General features: G+C 39.7%; 1 protein-coding gene across 1 annotated transcript in view; it reads left to right on the top strand.

Moving 5' to 3' along the window:
• Positions 1-4,301: 4,301 nt before the first annotated feature.
• Positions 4,302-15,891, top strand: part of DCT (dopachrome tautomerase) — a 32,423-nt gene continuing 20,833 nt past the window's right edge. Inside the window, exons 1-4 of the mRNA XM_019737195.2 lie at positions 4,302-5,085; positions 12,748-13,047; positions 15,222-15,322; positions 15,461-15,627. Coding sequence (XP_019592754.2) covers positions 4,791-5,085; positions 12,748-13,047; positions 15,222-15,322; positions 15,461-15,627 — 863 coding nt within the window. The 5' untranslated portion in view covers positions 4,302-4,790. The remainder of the gene's footprint in view (positions 5,086-12,747; positions 13,048-15,221; positions 15,323-15,460; positions 15,628-15,891) is intronic.

The following is a 15,891-nucleotide window of genomic DNA, read 5'->3' as shown; positions in this document are numbered from 1 at the left end:
GCAACTCATTCACAAGCAGAAGAAAAATGCAGATAATTTCTCTATATTAATCTTAGCAGTGCCTCTGAAATATTTAGCACCCCATTTGGTTGCTTACCAGACTTTGAGCTATTTCTTCCTCCTTTAAATGTAGGAAAAGCATGGACTGGCATTCTATGTGCAAAGTTTTGCATGCCCACCCTGCGTCATTCACAGATTCTCTCAAGTATCTAATTGAATTCATTTCCGTGAACAGGCATTGGGTCCTTCTTGTGGGCAAGATGGTGTTAGGAGCTAAAATGCAAAATGAAAGTACACAGAACATCTCTTTTCATTCAGATTCTTGTCTTGACTGCGAAAAGACAGGGTAAAATGAGTTGCTTTCTAATTAAGCACTTTTCTACACTCAGATTATTTATTTAGCTCGGTGATACTCAGCAGCCTGTCTTTACTGGGTTCCAGAACATCCCTTAGAATATTCTGATTTTATAGCTTCTATTGGCAACAAATGGTCTCAATACACCCATGAAATATCTCCTTTTGGATTTGGTATTCAGGTTCTAATGAAGGCTTTACCTTTGTAAATAAGGCGGTGTTTCATTTCAGCCACGCTCATGATCTGAGATCTCCTTGGCTTATGTCCTTAGATCTGTGATTCCTTACACAACTTCTCAGGAATTCATCTTGAATTATCTAAGCCCTGACTTTCTCACAAACAATAACTTGGGTGGGTGTTTATCACCTTTGGACTTACACAGAAATATGTGTGGATGTATATATCTCTCTGCCTCCTTTCTCAAGAAATTTGAGATAGGCTGGAGAAAGACCAAAATTTGCAAAAGGGTCAGACAGGAAATCCAGAATCCAGGAACGTGATTCTGGGAAGGACAATATCAAACTAGATACTGTGTGAATCAGTTGCTTGACATGGGGGCTGCAAATGTGGCTCTAAGTTTCATAACTGGCCAAGGCAAAGAAAGAAACACTGTCCTAAGATTCACAGGCTCTAAAAGTTCAGGATAAGCTAGTTGCTGTGAGGAAGCACAGCTCTTCTTGGTAGTGAGCCCTGAGAGAAATTTCTCCCCTGTATCCTCATAAAATGACACTGTGAAGTATATTAGATGATATAAAACCACCTTAGAAGTTTCACCTGACGTTTTCCCATAACACGCCTTAATGTAGGAGGATGGCTGATACCAAAAGGAAATTCAGTTAATGTATGGCTGGGAGGGGCCATACATTCTCAACTTCAACCAGTTTCCTCTATCAGAATGGGGACTTCTTAATTTTATTCTGACCTGCCTAGGGCTTCCATCTAGGGTAGCAATGTTAAAACAATTCATTGAAATTAGTGGCATTTAAATTACAAGCAGCATTTCATGGTAATTTAGATGGGATAACATAGGTAAAGAAAGCAAGCCTAGCACCGAACCTGGCATAGAGTAGGAGATAAAGAAATATAAGTTTGCATCAGCCTCTTAGCATGAAGCACTTCCGTGGAGAAGGTGATAAATTTGGTAATGCAGTGTAATGAAAAGACAATGACCTCGGAGTCAGGAAAACACAGCTCAGTCATAGGATTTGTTACCTGGGGTCCTGCAGCCTCCACTTTCTCTTCTGTGAAACGAGAATAATATCCAATGAACAAATAGCTCAAAACAATATATATGGAGCTCCTAGCCTAGTGCCTGGAGCAGAACAAAGATTGAATACATTCAGCTACTTACTTACTCCTAAAATCACAGAATCAAATAACACATAGGAACTCAAAAGGACCACCAAATCCAATGACTTTGAAGGAATCACAACATATGCATAATCTGTAGCCATATTGGATCAAATCCAAAGTAAATCTTTTCATCTTTTTAAAAATCATTCAATCACTCCCTAGTAATTCTATTCCAGGTTGAATAATCTATATTCTTCCTACTCTTTGTCATCTGTCAAGCACTAGTATTATCTTCCCTGGTGCATGTTGTTTCCTCTGCTCTCTTTCAAGGTATGGAACCTCAAACTTGATGTTTCCATGGGATAAGTAAAGAGTATCCTGCCTTTATGGGGTGGAGGTGGGGAATGATTGTGAATTTGGGGAGGACACCACAGATGAGGGCTTATTTATTCAAGTAATATTTTTAAAGTGCTTATGATGTGCCAAACTATATTTCTGCAAGGCTGATTCATTTGCAGCTTTGTTTAAACCCCCCAAATTCATAAGTTGAAATAAACCCCAGTACCCCAAGATCTGACTGTATGTGGAGATAGGGACTTAAAAGTGGTGAATAAGTTAAAATCAGGCTGTTAGGAGACAGAAAAATTTTACTTTGAACATGTTAAGTGAGAAATGTCTGGACTACTAAGGAGAGGTCATGGAAGGTAGATATATGAGTTTGGGGCTCACAGCTGAAGTCAGGGCTAGCATTGAATTTTGGGAGTCATGATAGCCTACATCTAAAGCCACAGACTAGATGAGTTATGTAGCAAGTGTTATGAAAGAAAAGAGACCCCAGGACCTAGACTTGGGGGCCTTCAGACATGAGAGTTGATCTCTGTCAATATCCATCAGTGTCAATATCCAAGAGCTTTGAATATTTATGGGACCAGGGCATCATTAAATGAAATGAAATCCCAAAGTGTCGCACGGTTGGTATGAAGTGGGTCAAAAAATAAAAATGGAATGAGTGAACGAGCTCTGAAACACCCTTCCAACACTGAGATACTACAATTCTAGTATGATTCAAGGCTCATATCCATGGCACAGTGGGTTGAATAGTGGCTTCCAAGAATTATGTTCATGCCCGGAATCTATGAATGAGATCTTATTTGGTAAAAGAGTCTTTGCAAATGTAAATAGGTTAAGAATCTCAAGATGAGATCATCCTGGAATATCCAGCTGGGCCCTAAATTCAATGACAAGTGTCCTTATAAGATACAGAGAGCGGAGAGACACAGAGCAAAGAGGAGGAGGTAGTGAGTGTAGCAGAGATTGGAGTGATGCCACCTCAAACCTAGGAAGCTGAGGCATGGCGGCGGTCCCCAGAAGCTCGAAGGGGTAAGAAGGGTACACTCCAGGGCCTTCAGAGGGAGCGCAACCCTATAGACACATCGATTTTGGGTTTGGGCCTCAGAATTGTGACAGACTAAATTTCTGTTATTCTAAGACACCTAATTTGTGGTAATATATTAGGGCAGCCTGGGGACACTAACACACACGGAATCTTTCAGCTGACTTTATTCCACCATTTCCTTTGCAGCTGTGCTGATCCAGTGATTCTCCACTCTGAGTGCCCATTAGAATGGTGTAGAGAACTTATAAAAACTGCTGAAGTCTAGGCCACATGCCCAGAGATTCTGCTTCCATGGGCTTAGGGTACTGGCGGGCATTGGTGTACAATCCGAGTTGAGAACTGCCATTTCATTAATCACAACAACTTAATATCATGGGGTGACACAGAAGTACATGGGATGGGAACAGCTATGTCAATTTTGTTTTAACTTTAGGAATTTTCTTTGGAACATGACAGTCTGTATCTCTAGGCCCTACTGTAAAGTATTCTTAGGAACTGTTTGAACTGGTTTCACATCAGCGGTCTGTACAGACCCTTTGACGCACAGACAGGCCTGTTTCCACCACGAAGACGTAAGCGGATGTTCTGACAAGTCTAGGCACCCCCCTTGCTGTCCCCAGGGGAGGCATTGCCTTCTAGATTGACAGTGCGTAACTTGAACATAAATCAAAAGATGTCACTTGCATGCCCTTGCTTCGAATTGTCCCGCTGCCTTCCTTACAATCAGATAATGACAATTTTGAATTTCTGGTGCCGTGGTGCTTCATGTAATTAAAAAAAAATCTGCTGCCTGGCTTTGCTGAATAGGAGAATAGTACGTTATTATGTGGAGGGAAGAGGGTCCCTAATTGTGGAACAAAGCAATGCCTTGTACGTCAGCTCTAAATAAATGTTTCTTTATTTCTGCAGTTGTGTGACCTCCTGTAGTGGTCTTTCTAGCACGTCAGGGAGTAGTCAGGAGTGAATTGTAGTTAGCAATGAACGGTTGTCTGCAAAGGGCCTTTGACAACGGGCTCACTGCTTCTATTGACTCCCTGGGAAATCTGAGGTCACAAGCTTGACTGGAGCACATGAGCCCAGATAATGAAGATGGTTTTACCCGCTTGAAGCAAAGCCAGAAACTTTATCTACTTCATTGTGCACTTTGGGTCATGTGCTAACCATGAGGATTTCTCTAACACTAATTCCTCTAATGATGGCTTCTCCCAGCCTTTACACAAACCCCATAAAGCCCCGTGGCTTGGCAAGCCAGACAGAATAAAGGCAGCCCGGTGTTTGGCTTTTGAACTGAGTTCAAGGCAATTAAAGTCATGGGCTAAGTAGGAAAGGAGGGGGTTTAGAAATACCAGCATAATAAGTAGTATGACTGGAGTGATCTGCAAATTAACTCAATTAGACAAAGCCTGATTTAACGGGGGAAAGATGGTGAGAAGTGCCACCCTCATTAAATCTGGTTGTTAGAGGTGCTTCTAATGGAATTAAATTTGTCTTAGTTGTTTGGATCACATAAAATAGTCTGTGCATGTGCATGTATACGCGTGCACATGCGTGGGTTCTATGATTTTGTGGGTATTTTTTAATGAGGAGAGGAATAGAATGTAAAACAAAAAAAATACCCCAAAATACCCCCAAAAACAAAAATCAAAAACTGAGTGAATTTTCAAGAGCTCAAGAGTGGAAGACAAGAAGAAAACCGGAGAGCAGTAAGGAGTGCGCAGCGCGAGGGTGTTCTCCGATTACAAAGCCATGGGTCCCCTTCCGTGGGGGCTTCTGCTCTGTTGCCTGGGCTGTGGAATCCTGCCTGGGGTCTGGGCGCAGTTCCCCCGGGTCTGCATGACAGTGGACAATTTGCTGTCCAAGGAGTGCTGCCCGCCACTGGGTGTGGAGCCGGCCAACGTCTGTGGCTCTCGGATGGGCCGGGGCCAGTGCATGGAGGTGCAAGCCGACACCAGGCCCTGGGGTGGTCCTTACATCCTGCGAAACCAGGATGACCGGGAACGGTGGCCACGGAAGTTCTTCAACCGGACCTGCAAATGCACAGGTGAGGGAGGCCCCTGCTGAGAGACCTGGCCTGCTCCAAGCCTAGTGGGGTGGGCCCAGCTGGGAAAGGAGCTCCTTCTAAGGAAGAGATGAGACTCATGAGACTGTTAGCCTGAATTTTGAAAGACAAACCGAGTTTGTTTTTCAGAGGCAGCGAATTGAGGAAGGCCAATGTTTTGGTTATATTCTTCACACCTTCGAGTACATCTAGTTATGGAAACTAAATAAATATTACATGGGCCAAGCCTGGCTATATGAACTCATGCCAACATACCATTGGCTTGTTTGTTGGAAGGGGAAACTAAAGAGCTCCAGAGTTAGCTTTGAAACCCAGAGCAAGTCCTTTCAAGATGGATTCAGGGCCTTCTCCTGAAATGGGTTCGCACTTGTTGAAGAGGGGGTTGGGTGAGGCTTGGCATCCAAGGAAGACATGCTGTATTCCTAGTGTCAGCATTTCTAGTGATTTGAACAGGTCTCAAGCAGGGTACGTCTTCCTTGTTAAGGTTATACCTGCGTTGTAACTGCCAGAGTTGGAAAGATGTGGCAGGAGAAAGCTTTCTTAGTGAGCTGGGGAAGGGATGGCTGTTATTAGATAACAATGGTTTTTTTCACTCTTTTCTGGGTTTGATGTGGGCATTTCAAAATTTGCTCAGTGTCCCTCTTTTACGCCTTGGTCTCTCTTATGACCCATTTCTTTGAAATCTCTGTGCATTTCTTATTCTCTGGCTCTTCTGAGCCCTCTCAGATCCTCTAGAGCAGGGCTCCCCTCCAGTGCTGAGCAGCCATACACAGCGGTGATAAATTCTCAAAGGCTGGCAGGGCATTTGAAACACAAAAAACATAAGTGGCAACTTTAGCCAAGCCCTTGGACACTGTTTTACAGTGTCCGGCTGCATAGGAGTTTTTCCTTCTTAAATTATGTTTTTTTTTAATGTTCTTAGAGAATGCGGCAACATAGGAAAATACAGATAATTGAGCTATGAAGGGTATAAAAAGTAAAACTAAGGGAATGTACAAAAAACTGTGAGGGTAATGTAGGAATAATGTTAGACTTTTTTTAAACTTAAAAAAAAATTGGCTTTATAGTCATTTTGTTGTCATATTGTTAATTCAGTGATTCAAAGGAACTGTTAGTTTTGCCTTGGGTATTAATTGTGACAAGAAGTTTTTAATAGCATATTGAATGTATACTATCCATTTTTTTCTAAGCCAGTTGAGCATTTGCTTCTATAGATGTTATTGTGTAGATTCTCATGGCTTTTCAGTCTAATGAGAACCAGCAGGTTTTTTATTACTTGTGTGATTGGAAATCATATAACACACTAACTTCTTTGTCCGTGACTCAAAAATTCTTCTAGAACACTTATTTCCAGGTCAATCAATAGTCGAGTGCCACAACTTACAAAGGTTGAAAAAATCTCTGTTTTGTAGAATTCTGTGACAGACTATATTAGGAAACCAGATACAACTGTTAACTCTTCTTATCACCATCTACATACTTTATCTTTTTGATCTGGGTACCAAGTTTTTTTTTTTTTTTTTAAGTGGGGGTGGAAAGAATAGAGAATGGCAGAACAGAAGGTACAATTGCAATCTCCCTTTCCTCAGGGAATGCTTATAAATATTTCTCTAGAAGTGACAATAATTTAGGGTCACGGTGACCTCTTTCAAATCATGAAAAAGGACCCTCTACTCTGAGGAGGATAAACATACCTAAGAGGCAATGGATCAGAAACAAGACCTGTCCTGTAAGCCCAGGCTGTAAGGACATCCCATGTGCATAAGCCAATCAAAGGAAGCAGGGCTTCCTCAGGATGTATGGTCTCTATCTCCGGCCATTGTCAAGGTCATGATTTCCCCTGAGACGCACTACCAGGCTATAGCTCACCTTTCTCCATGATTTGATCTGTCTAGACTAATTCAAGACCATAGTTCTTTCCATCCCAACTTGGATAGCTCCACTTGTGGTGGCTAGATGGTCTTTTTCTTTGAGTCTTAGGGCATCAGACTAAGTCCTTAGTGACTGAGCTGGGAAGATCTTTAGTGTACATAATAATCACTGTGATGTGTCATATGTCCCAAAGCAAGACACATATTTTTCAGTTTATTATCTCTAATGAATGAGTTGCTTGCTTTCCTAGGGGAGCTTTTTCATGGTTTAAGAGGCAGTCATCAGATTTTAAACCTGATCTTGAGTGCCTCAAAGCCTTTCTGGTAGCCTCGTCATTTTTTGGCAAATAGGACCCCTGGGATTTTTCTGAGGTCAACCAAAATCTATTAAGACAGAGGTGTATGTTAGCTCCTAGCAACCAGACTATTGATAACCTTGAATTTTGTACAAATAGTGAAAAAATAAACATACCATTCATTTAGACATTTAGGTTGTTTCTACATCCTGGCTATTGGGAATAGTGCTGCAATGAACATGGGGATGCTAGTATCTCTTTGAGATTCTGATTTTAATTCTTTTAGATAAATACCCAGAAGTGGAATTGCTAGGTCATATGATAGTTCTATTTCTAAGTTTTTGAGGAACCTCCATAATATTTTTCATAGCAGCTACACAATTTTGCTTTCCCACCCATAGTGTACAAGGATGGGTTCCCTTTTCTCCACATCCTAGCCAAGGGGTATGTGCAACTGAATACTATTTCAAAGGACTTTAAAAAGAAGGAAATCCTGCAATATGGGACAACGTGGGTTAACCTTGAACACAGTATGTTAATGAAATAAGTCAGTCACAGAAAGACACATACTGCATGACTCCACTTATAGGAAGTATCTAAATTAGTCAAATTCACAGAATCAGGGGAATGGTGGTTACCAGAGACCAGGGCAAGAGGGAAATGGAGAGTTACTAATAAGCCAGCATAAAGTTTCAGTTCAGCAAGATTAGTTCTAGAGTTTTGTATCTGCAATAATGTACTGTACACTTAAAAATGTGTAAAGAGGGTAGACTTCATGTTAAGTGTTCTTACCACAATAAAATAAAATTAAAAAAAAAAAAACAGACCATAATCTCCACGATCTTGAAGTTGGTACAAGATTGTAGTCTATTAAACCGAAATAAATGCAAACTTTGAGGGGGGAAAAATTCCTAAATTATGTGCTCAAATTCTCTACAGAGAACTTTTCCATTCTCTGTGGGGATAAACTGAAACTGAAAATTACTGAACTTAATTTTCAGGAAGAGCTGAATTTCAGGAGACATAGCCATTCATTTTACAAGTCTTACCTGTCAGTTGGGATTTCTGAGAATAACCAGTTCCAGCTGTACCTTCGGACTTTTGAAAAACATGTGCACCAAATAGTTTTTGAACAGTTGTCTGAGAACATCTTGTTTGTACAAGTGACTAAATGCCTCCATTTTCCAATCTCTGAAATAGGGATGATGATGAAACCACACTTGTAAAATCCTTTTGAGCTCTGTAGATGAAAGGCCCTATGTGAGTATAAAGTATTGTTATTAAAATAATAGAATCTCTAATTAAAAGGAATAGACTACTTAGAGCTCCTTGTAAATTCACTAATCAGTGGTCTTTAAGCTTATTTAGTCTAACAGCCTTCTGAGGTTGAGCTGATGCAGTTCGTGTAGAAACGTGCATTGTTTGATTGTTCTCACTCTCTTCCCATTTTTGTCTCAGCCCTAAGTAGGTATTAGATTTTGTCTTTGTAAATTTAATTTTTCTCAAAGACGTACTCAATGGTAGATAGATTGGTATCTAAGGATCCTTTATTTTTTCTCTCTCCATTTTCCAGTGAGATAATGCAATTCTTTTTAAAAGGGCCTTCTTCTTATATTTTTTGCTGCTGCTATTGGTGGATTAAGAGAAAAAAGTTAACTCATGTTACATCAGTGTAAGGAACTGCTAGGAAATCTAAATTAAAACAATAAACATTTTGGGTGCTAGGCTTTCACTTTGTTGCACTTTTCAGTTGTCTTCAGCATTCTAACAAATTTTTTAAACCAGGTTTAGAAGCTGAAAAATGAAAAAGATCTGACTGCAGAGCTTTTGCGTATTTTCTCTGACACATGCTGGAAAAGCAATTTTTTTTTTTTATTGAATACATTTCTGGGTCACAGGTGAGTTCAAATCCAGACAAATGCTTTCTTATTACTTCTACATTGATTTTCAGGGGCAACTCTGGCTTTGTGGAAAGAGACATTCTACATGATTGTGAAGTATCTCTGGTCTTCTGAGTCAGAATAATCATTTTGTTTTTTGTCGTTGATGATGTTTGGCTGATTCCTCTGTTTTCACCTTCTCCACAGTTAGACTTGCGTTGGTATTTCATCTGCCCTAGATGAAGGCACTGTGCCTTATTTATGTTTGTATCCTCTAGTGCTTAATGCCTTTATTCAATTATTCATAGAGTCCTTCATCACACACCCAACCAATGTTTATTTAGCACCAATTATATTAGGCCCTTGAGATACAAAGGGAAAAAAAAAAAAACCTAACATGATTTTTAATGTGTCCAAAGTGTAGCGGATGATAAGACATATAAAAACAAGTACTTATATGATACTACTGGATAAGAGGTATTTAGTAATACTAGTAATAATAACAACGTAGAACTTACTATGTACCAGACACTGTTCTAAGTTCTCTAATATATATTAATGTGCTTATCACATATGACAGTCTCTGAGAGGTGAAATCCAAAGTTACCAAGTGTGGCAGTCTGTGAATGTACGTACAGTTGTGGGAGCACAGGGGGAGGCATATTTGGTTTTGACTGCCTTTTAGGTAGTAGGTGTTAATAACTTATTTGCTGAATAAACAAATGAGGGAGATAATGAGATATTGGTAATTTCATTTCTAGCAACCAAGAAGAACTGTGGTAAAGAAAGAGCAAGAATCTTAAAACTCATGATGAATTACTCAGTTTCAACAACGAGACCCCAAAATTCAAAGACAATTTTTACGCTTTTAAATGTGTAAATGTATTGAGTTTATTATTATAAAACTTAGGGATGCTGTTTCTTAGCATTTTGAAGGAAGGAATTACTTTCTTATTGTAGAGCTGTAGCTATGCATTCATCTCCAGTCATCTGGCTGTTGGTTAACAGCTGGAAGTTTGGGTGTTTACTATCCTTCAGGTGCATTTTATTCAATCACTCCTCAAAAAAATATTCTTATAAAAGCTGCCAGAGTAGGTGATGCATTCTAATCAAATTGTTTTAAAAGTAGTTATGATACGATTTCAGTTGATACCCTGAGGGAAAATAAATAACTCCAAGCTCCATGAAGACTTAAGCACCTTGCATAGCATCTGATACTGTAGTAGCTACTCAACAAATTTTGTTAAATAATTTGTATTTAATAGTTTCACTCCAATAATCAATATAAATTTTAATATTTAACTCAAACTATTCTAAAACATGATTTTCTGTCTTGGAACTAGTAGAAATTTTCTTTTTAAGTACTTTTTACTTTTGTTCTCATATGGTATTGAAACATAGTTGAGCTATGTAAAGATAGATAGAATATTTTGCATGTGACAAAGAGCATAGAACCCAAATAACCAATTACTTTTGAAAACATTCTTCCTATTTATGATATTTTAAAGGACAATTTCTTTAACCATCAAAAAATTCATTGGGTTAATAGAAAAGGATGCTTGTACATTTTATTTCCATAGTACAAATGCTATAGTTTTGTTTACATGCTACTGGAAATTTTTCTTTTTCTTTAAAATCCAAATAAGCTTCTCTCTACTATGGCCTTAGTACTTTTTTATTTACCTCTATTTTGGTGCTTATAGTTTATCAAAACTATTTACAGGGCCAGCTTTTCCTTCTAATCCACCAAGAATAGGGAGAGAAAGGAAGAAGAAAATATACATTTACTGAATTATGTACTACATGCTTTATACTCCTTTCTTTTTAAAATTATACTTGACATACTTCTTTCTTTTTTAAATTATTATTATTATTATTGAAATTTCAGCTTTATTGAGGCATAATTGACAAGTATAAGGTATTTAAAGTGTGTATCATGGTGATTTGGCTTTATATTTCTTGAATTCATTCGACGAACACTCATTTTTCCAAGGCCAAGCACAGGCCTTGCAGCAGGATAACTGTCTTGTAGTTTGTCTTCAGCTTGCTTTGACTTTTCCCATCCTAGCCATGAGTACTTTGAAAACATTCTTCCTATTTATGATATTTATGAGCTGAGACAAGTAGAATTCCACAGTCAGTGTGATAAACTCAGGGGAAGTGGCATAGGCGGTACCATGGAGCACAGCATGGGAACATCGGCCTCTGGCGTGTAGAATCGAGGATGTTGTTGTAGACGACCCATGGTGAAGTTTAAAGGAGAAGTGGGTAACCCAGGCAATGACAGAAAGAAGAAGAGCCAGGAAAAAGGTCTGGGAGCATGCGATGGAGAAGGAGGAGGAGGGGAGCCCTGGACCTGGTCACCTGTGTTAAATGCTTTACGTAACCTCTCTCATCCCCTGGGAGATATGCATTATTATCCCCTTTTGTTTCAACATTTCAGTCCGATAATATTTAAATATTTATTCTCCCACTTATCACCATCTAAGGAATGAGGTGCTTACCATATCAAACGCAATACTCATGGCTAGGATGGGAAAAGTCAAAGCGAGCTGAAATACTAAACTTTGGCGTTAGTCAGAAAGATGCTGAGAGCCTGGAACGGCCACTCCTCCTTCTTTGGGTTGATAGAGCAGAGACATCTGTGCAACCACAGGAAGCCGGCAGTGATTTGCACTTCCAGACACCATGGCAGCTAACTCACCTTTATGACCTGCCAGCCTCCATTGATTTTGCCTTAACTCTGTCTCCTTTGTGACATAAACCAGCTTTTTAAATGTTAGATTTCACCTGAATATCTGGAAATCAGCTGATTTACTTTGGTTCTGCCTTTAGCTTGGTGTATATTCTTCTCCTTCTCTAAATCAGGCTTTTAGTCTGTGCCATAGGACAGCAGGCTTGGCAGTGTGGACACGGAGTCTGCTCCTTAGTCCCAGGTGGGGATGCGGAGAGGACGTAGGAAGGGACACCCTGCACGAGCCGTGAGAGGAAGGAGAGTGTGGAAGACAACGCGGGATCAGTTGGCTAGCTACCATAACACTGTACCACTGACCGGGGGACCAACAAAATTCATTCTCTCGCTGTTCTGGAGGCCTGAAGTCCAAGATCAAGGTGTTGGCAGGCTTGGCGTTCTTCGCCCTGTGTCATAATGTCTTTGTCCAAATTTCCTGTTCTTGTAAGGACACCAGTCCTACTGGATTAGAGGCCACCCTAATGACTTCATTTTAACTTAATTATCTCTTTTACAGACCCTATCTCTAAATATAGTCACATCCTGAGGTAGTGAGGTTTAGAATTTCAACATATGAATTTTGGGGGAGACATTTCAGACCATAACAGCATCTAATGCATTTCACAACCTGTTTCTTTGAAGGAAACATTTCTAGGGAGCTTTCTAATGTTCAGTTCACTTTGAGATGTAAATTTTTCAAGAGGAGATTAAGTGAAGGAAATTGGCTTCTTTTGCCCTCTTGTAAGGACCTTCACCTTCTCTTTCATTCTACCACAAAGTTCAAATTCAGAAATTGCTTCCAAACTACATAAACTTATTTCTTCTTCTGTCTCCCTCCCCACCCTCATCTTTTTAACATACTCTAGGAAACTTTACTGGCTACAACTGTGGAGACTGCAAGTTTGGCTGGACTGGCCCCAACTGTGATCAGAAGAAACCACCAGTTGTTCGAAAGAACATCCATTCCTTGACTCCCCAGGAAAGGGAGCAGTTCTTGGGTGCCTTAGACCTCGCAAAGAACACTACACACCCCGACTACGTGATCACTACGCAACACTGGCTGAGCCTGCTTGGGCCCAACGGGACCCAGCCACAGTTCACCAACTGCAGCATTTATGATTTCTTTGTGTGGCTCCATTATTATTCTGTTAGAGATACATTATTAGGTGAGTTTTTCCCTTAGATTAATGTATGTTATTATAGGTTTGGGTTTGGGGGTAGATGGGTGAGAAGTAATTTCAGGCAGTTAATTAACAAGAGAACAACCTGAAGGAAGGGTTTGGCTTGTGAAAGTCAGACAATTATCAAATGCTGTGTAAAGTGAGGATGGAGCATTTTCTTCCTGTGCATTAGTTGCAAACATTGGACACTGTTCTCTCCTGTAGTTTGGGTTTTGGGTTCAAAGTCTAATCTCTTCTCCATGAAGCTCGTCATCCTCAAAGACAAGAAAGAGTTGGTGAAGTAAAGGCAAATTACTTTTGATTCCAGAAGAAAACATGTCTAAATCTGGCCATGGAAACCCTCTCTGACCTTTTCTTCAAATTAGAGGAATTAACTGAACGTGTGCTGAAGCACATGAAACTTCTTTGGGCAGAGTTAGAGTGTTTGTGTTGGAAGTGTGTACCTCATGAAACTCACAGGTACTACTCTTTAGTCTTTCAGGTCATCGTTTATGGTGCCTATGCACTGCTGGGATCCTCAGGGTTGTTTGGGAGTTGTTTTGTCAAGAAAAGGCATAAGCTGAGCCACAGCAATGTAGAATTCATCCTGGCTTTGCCCTTTGAAATCACAGTGATGTCTGATGCTTGAGAAAATGGTGGCCTGCCCTTCTAACTCCCCCAAATTGGGGCCTGGTAGGACTTCGAATGGTGGTGGTGGTGGTGGTGGGGTTGTCTATTAGGAACTTCATTAATCTAGTAGGTCCAGCTTTGTCCTCAGTTATTTTTCAGTCAGGGTGAAGCCCTGATGGAAATGTTTATTCCCAGACATCTTGACTCCAGTTCAGATTCTGCTCAGTGCAGTTCTGAACCCTTGGCTACCCCTGAAATTCCCTCTACATTGGGGGCTCCTTGGGGGAGTCAGGGTGAATGAGAACATCAAGCTCACTTCAAATAGTCCATTTGCTTTTAGAATTGTCTGTCCTTGTGTTTATCTCTGGGTCCCCATCACTTGATTCTCCCTCATCATTGTTTTTAAACTTGCTTTTTATTTTTAATTAAAAAAAATCAATTGCAGTTGACATACAATATTATTCTCCCTCATCAGTTTGTTTTGAGAACTTTAAACTTTGTTCTGGATTAAAACATTTTAAAAGGGCCGTCCAACAGCAGCAACAGCAGTTCTTTCCTCAGTGTGAGTCTTTTAAAAACTTGCCTCTCAGGTAAGCATCTGTCTTTCTTTGTTGGTAGATAAGGAGGCACGTCTAGCTATAAACCTTTATAGCTTTCCTGTCATGACTCTAAGGAATTTTTGCTTTATGAAAGGCTACTCTCTCAAGAGGAAAAGAAAACTACAGTTTCTGGTCGTATCTGGGAATTAAATTTATATTCATGTCTGTTCAGCTCTCTGAAGTTATTATAGGTACTTTGAAAAAGAACTAAAGTTAGCTAAAGTTTCTACATAACCATCAAAAGCTGTTATGAAAGGGGGAAGAAGGATGAAATAGGCAGTAAGGAGGTCATTAAATTGCCCAAAGCTTTCCACTAAAATTGGCAGTTCCAGTGGCCAGCCAAATTGGTTTGAACGTATTTTTCTCTCTTCTAGTCTCGGTGACCATGGTTGTCAGCTAGTAGTTGAAACTGATTGATGGCTGAGGCAAAAAACCATGAAAGTTCTTTTTGGTTATATAAATGCTGAATTAGAATTAAGTGCAGTAGACGTTGCTTTATTCTTAATTAGGCCTTCCCTTATAAATGTGTGAGTTTGTAAGGAATAGGTTAGAAAAATGTCTTTGAAAAATATATTTCATTTAGGTCTTAATGATCTATTCGTTTAGATAGTTTGATTTCATCTTAATGAAATATTGCTTAAAATTAAATATATAACAGGGGCTCTTAATTTTGAAAATGATCTGAATTTCTCTGGGTTTCTGTTGACAATCAAAATGTCAAGAGATGAAGGAAAATTATCCTAAAAGTGATAGTTGCTTCTGAAATTGTTTTATTGTTGATGTTGCTTTCAAAGAGATAAATGACCAAAACTACTACTTCTTCTTCTTTTTTTCTGTTTTCTTTTTAATAAACACTGTTGGCGTACTGGCTTTGCAGATACATCTCAGGTAAGGTTTAACATTGAAAAAACTCTATTCTGTGATATCTAATTAGTTTCCCAATTGTTTTAGGACCAGGGCGCCCATATAAGGCCATTGATTTCTCACACCAAGGACCCGCCTTTGTCACCTGGCACCGGTACCATTTGTTGTGGCTGGAAAGAGATCTCCAGGTTGGTGAAAACTATACCGTTGGTTCTTTAAATTTTGCTATACATTTGGTGAAGACCCATGTCAGTGTTTGCTTTGCATGCTTTCATGTTGTATCTGATGGCATGAGTGAAATGACTAGGCGTGCCTTTTGCTTTTAGCGACTTATTGGCAATGAGTCCTTTGCTTTGCCCTACTGGAACTTTGCCACGGGGAGGAACGAGTGTGACGTGTGTACAGACCAACTGCTTGGGGCAGCAAGACAAGATGATCCGATGCTGATTAGTCAGAACTCAAGATTCTCCAGCTGGGGAATTATCTGTGATAGGTAATCACGTCTGTACCTGGAATGGAAATCCAGAGACCTTATTTTCTTTTGTCTGAGAGATGGAGAGTCGCTTTACATTTCTGTTTCTAATGCATGTTGGGTTCTGTTTTCATGTTTCTGAAAATGATTTTCCTGGGGGAGATGGGATTTTTAAAAATTCTAAGCCCTTTACTAAAAGAATAGAGGTATGAAAATCACATCTGTGCGTTGAATATGCTTGGTCATCATTTTGAGATCACCTATTTTGAAATTAGTAGTTCCTGC

The sequence above is a fragment of the Rhinolophus sinicus genome, linkage group LG04 (assembly GCF_036562045.2).
Source record: "Rhinolophus sinicus isolate RSC01 linkage group LG04, ASM3656204v1, whole genome shotgun sequence".
NCBI lineage: Eukaryota > Metazoa > Chordata > Mammalia > Chiroptera > Rhinolophidae > Rhinolophus > Rhinolophus sinicus.
Note: the sequence above shows the minus strand (reverse complement) of the source record. Positions and strands in the feature narration are given on the sequence as shown.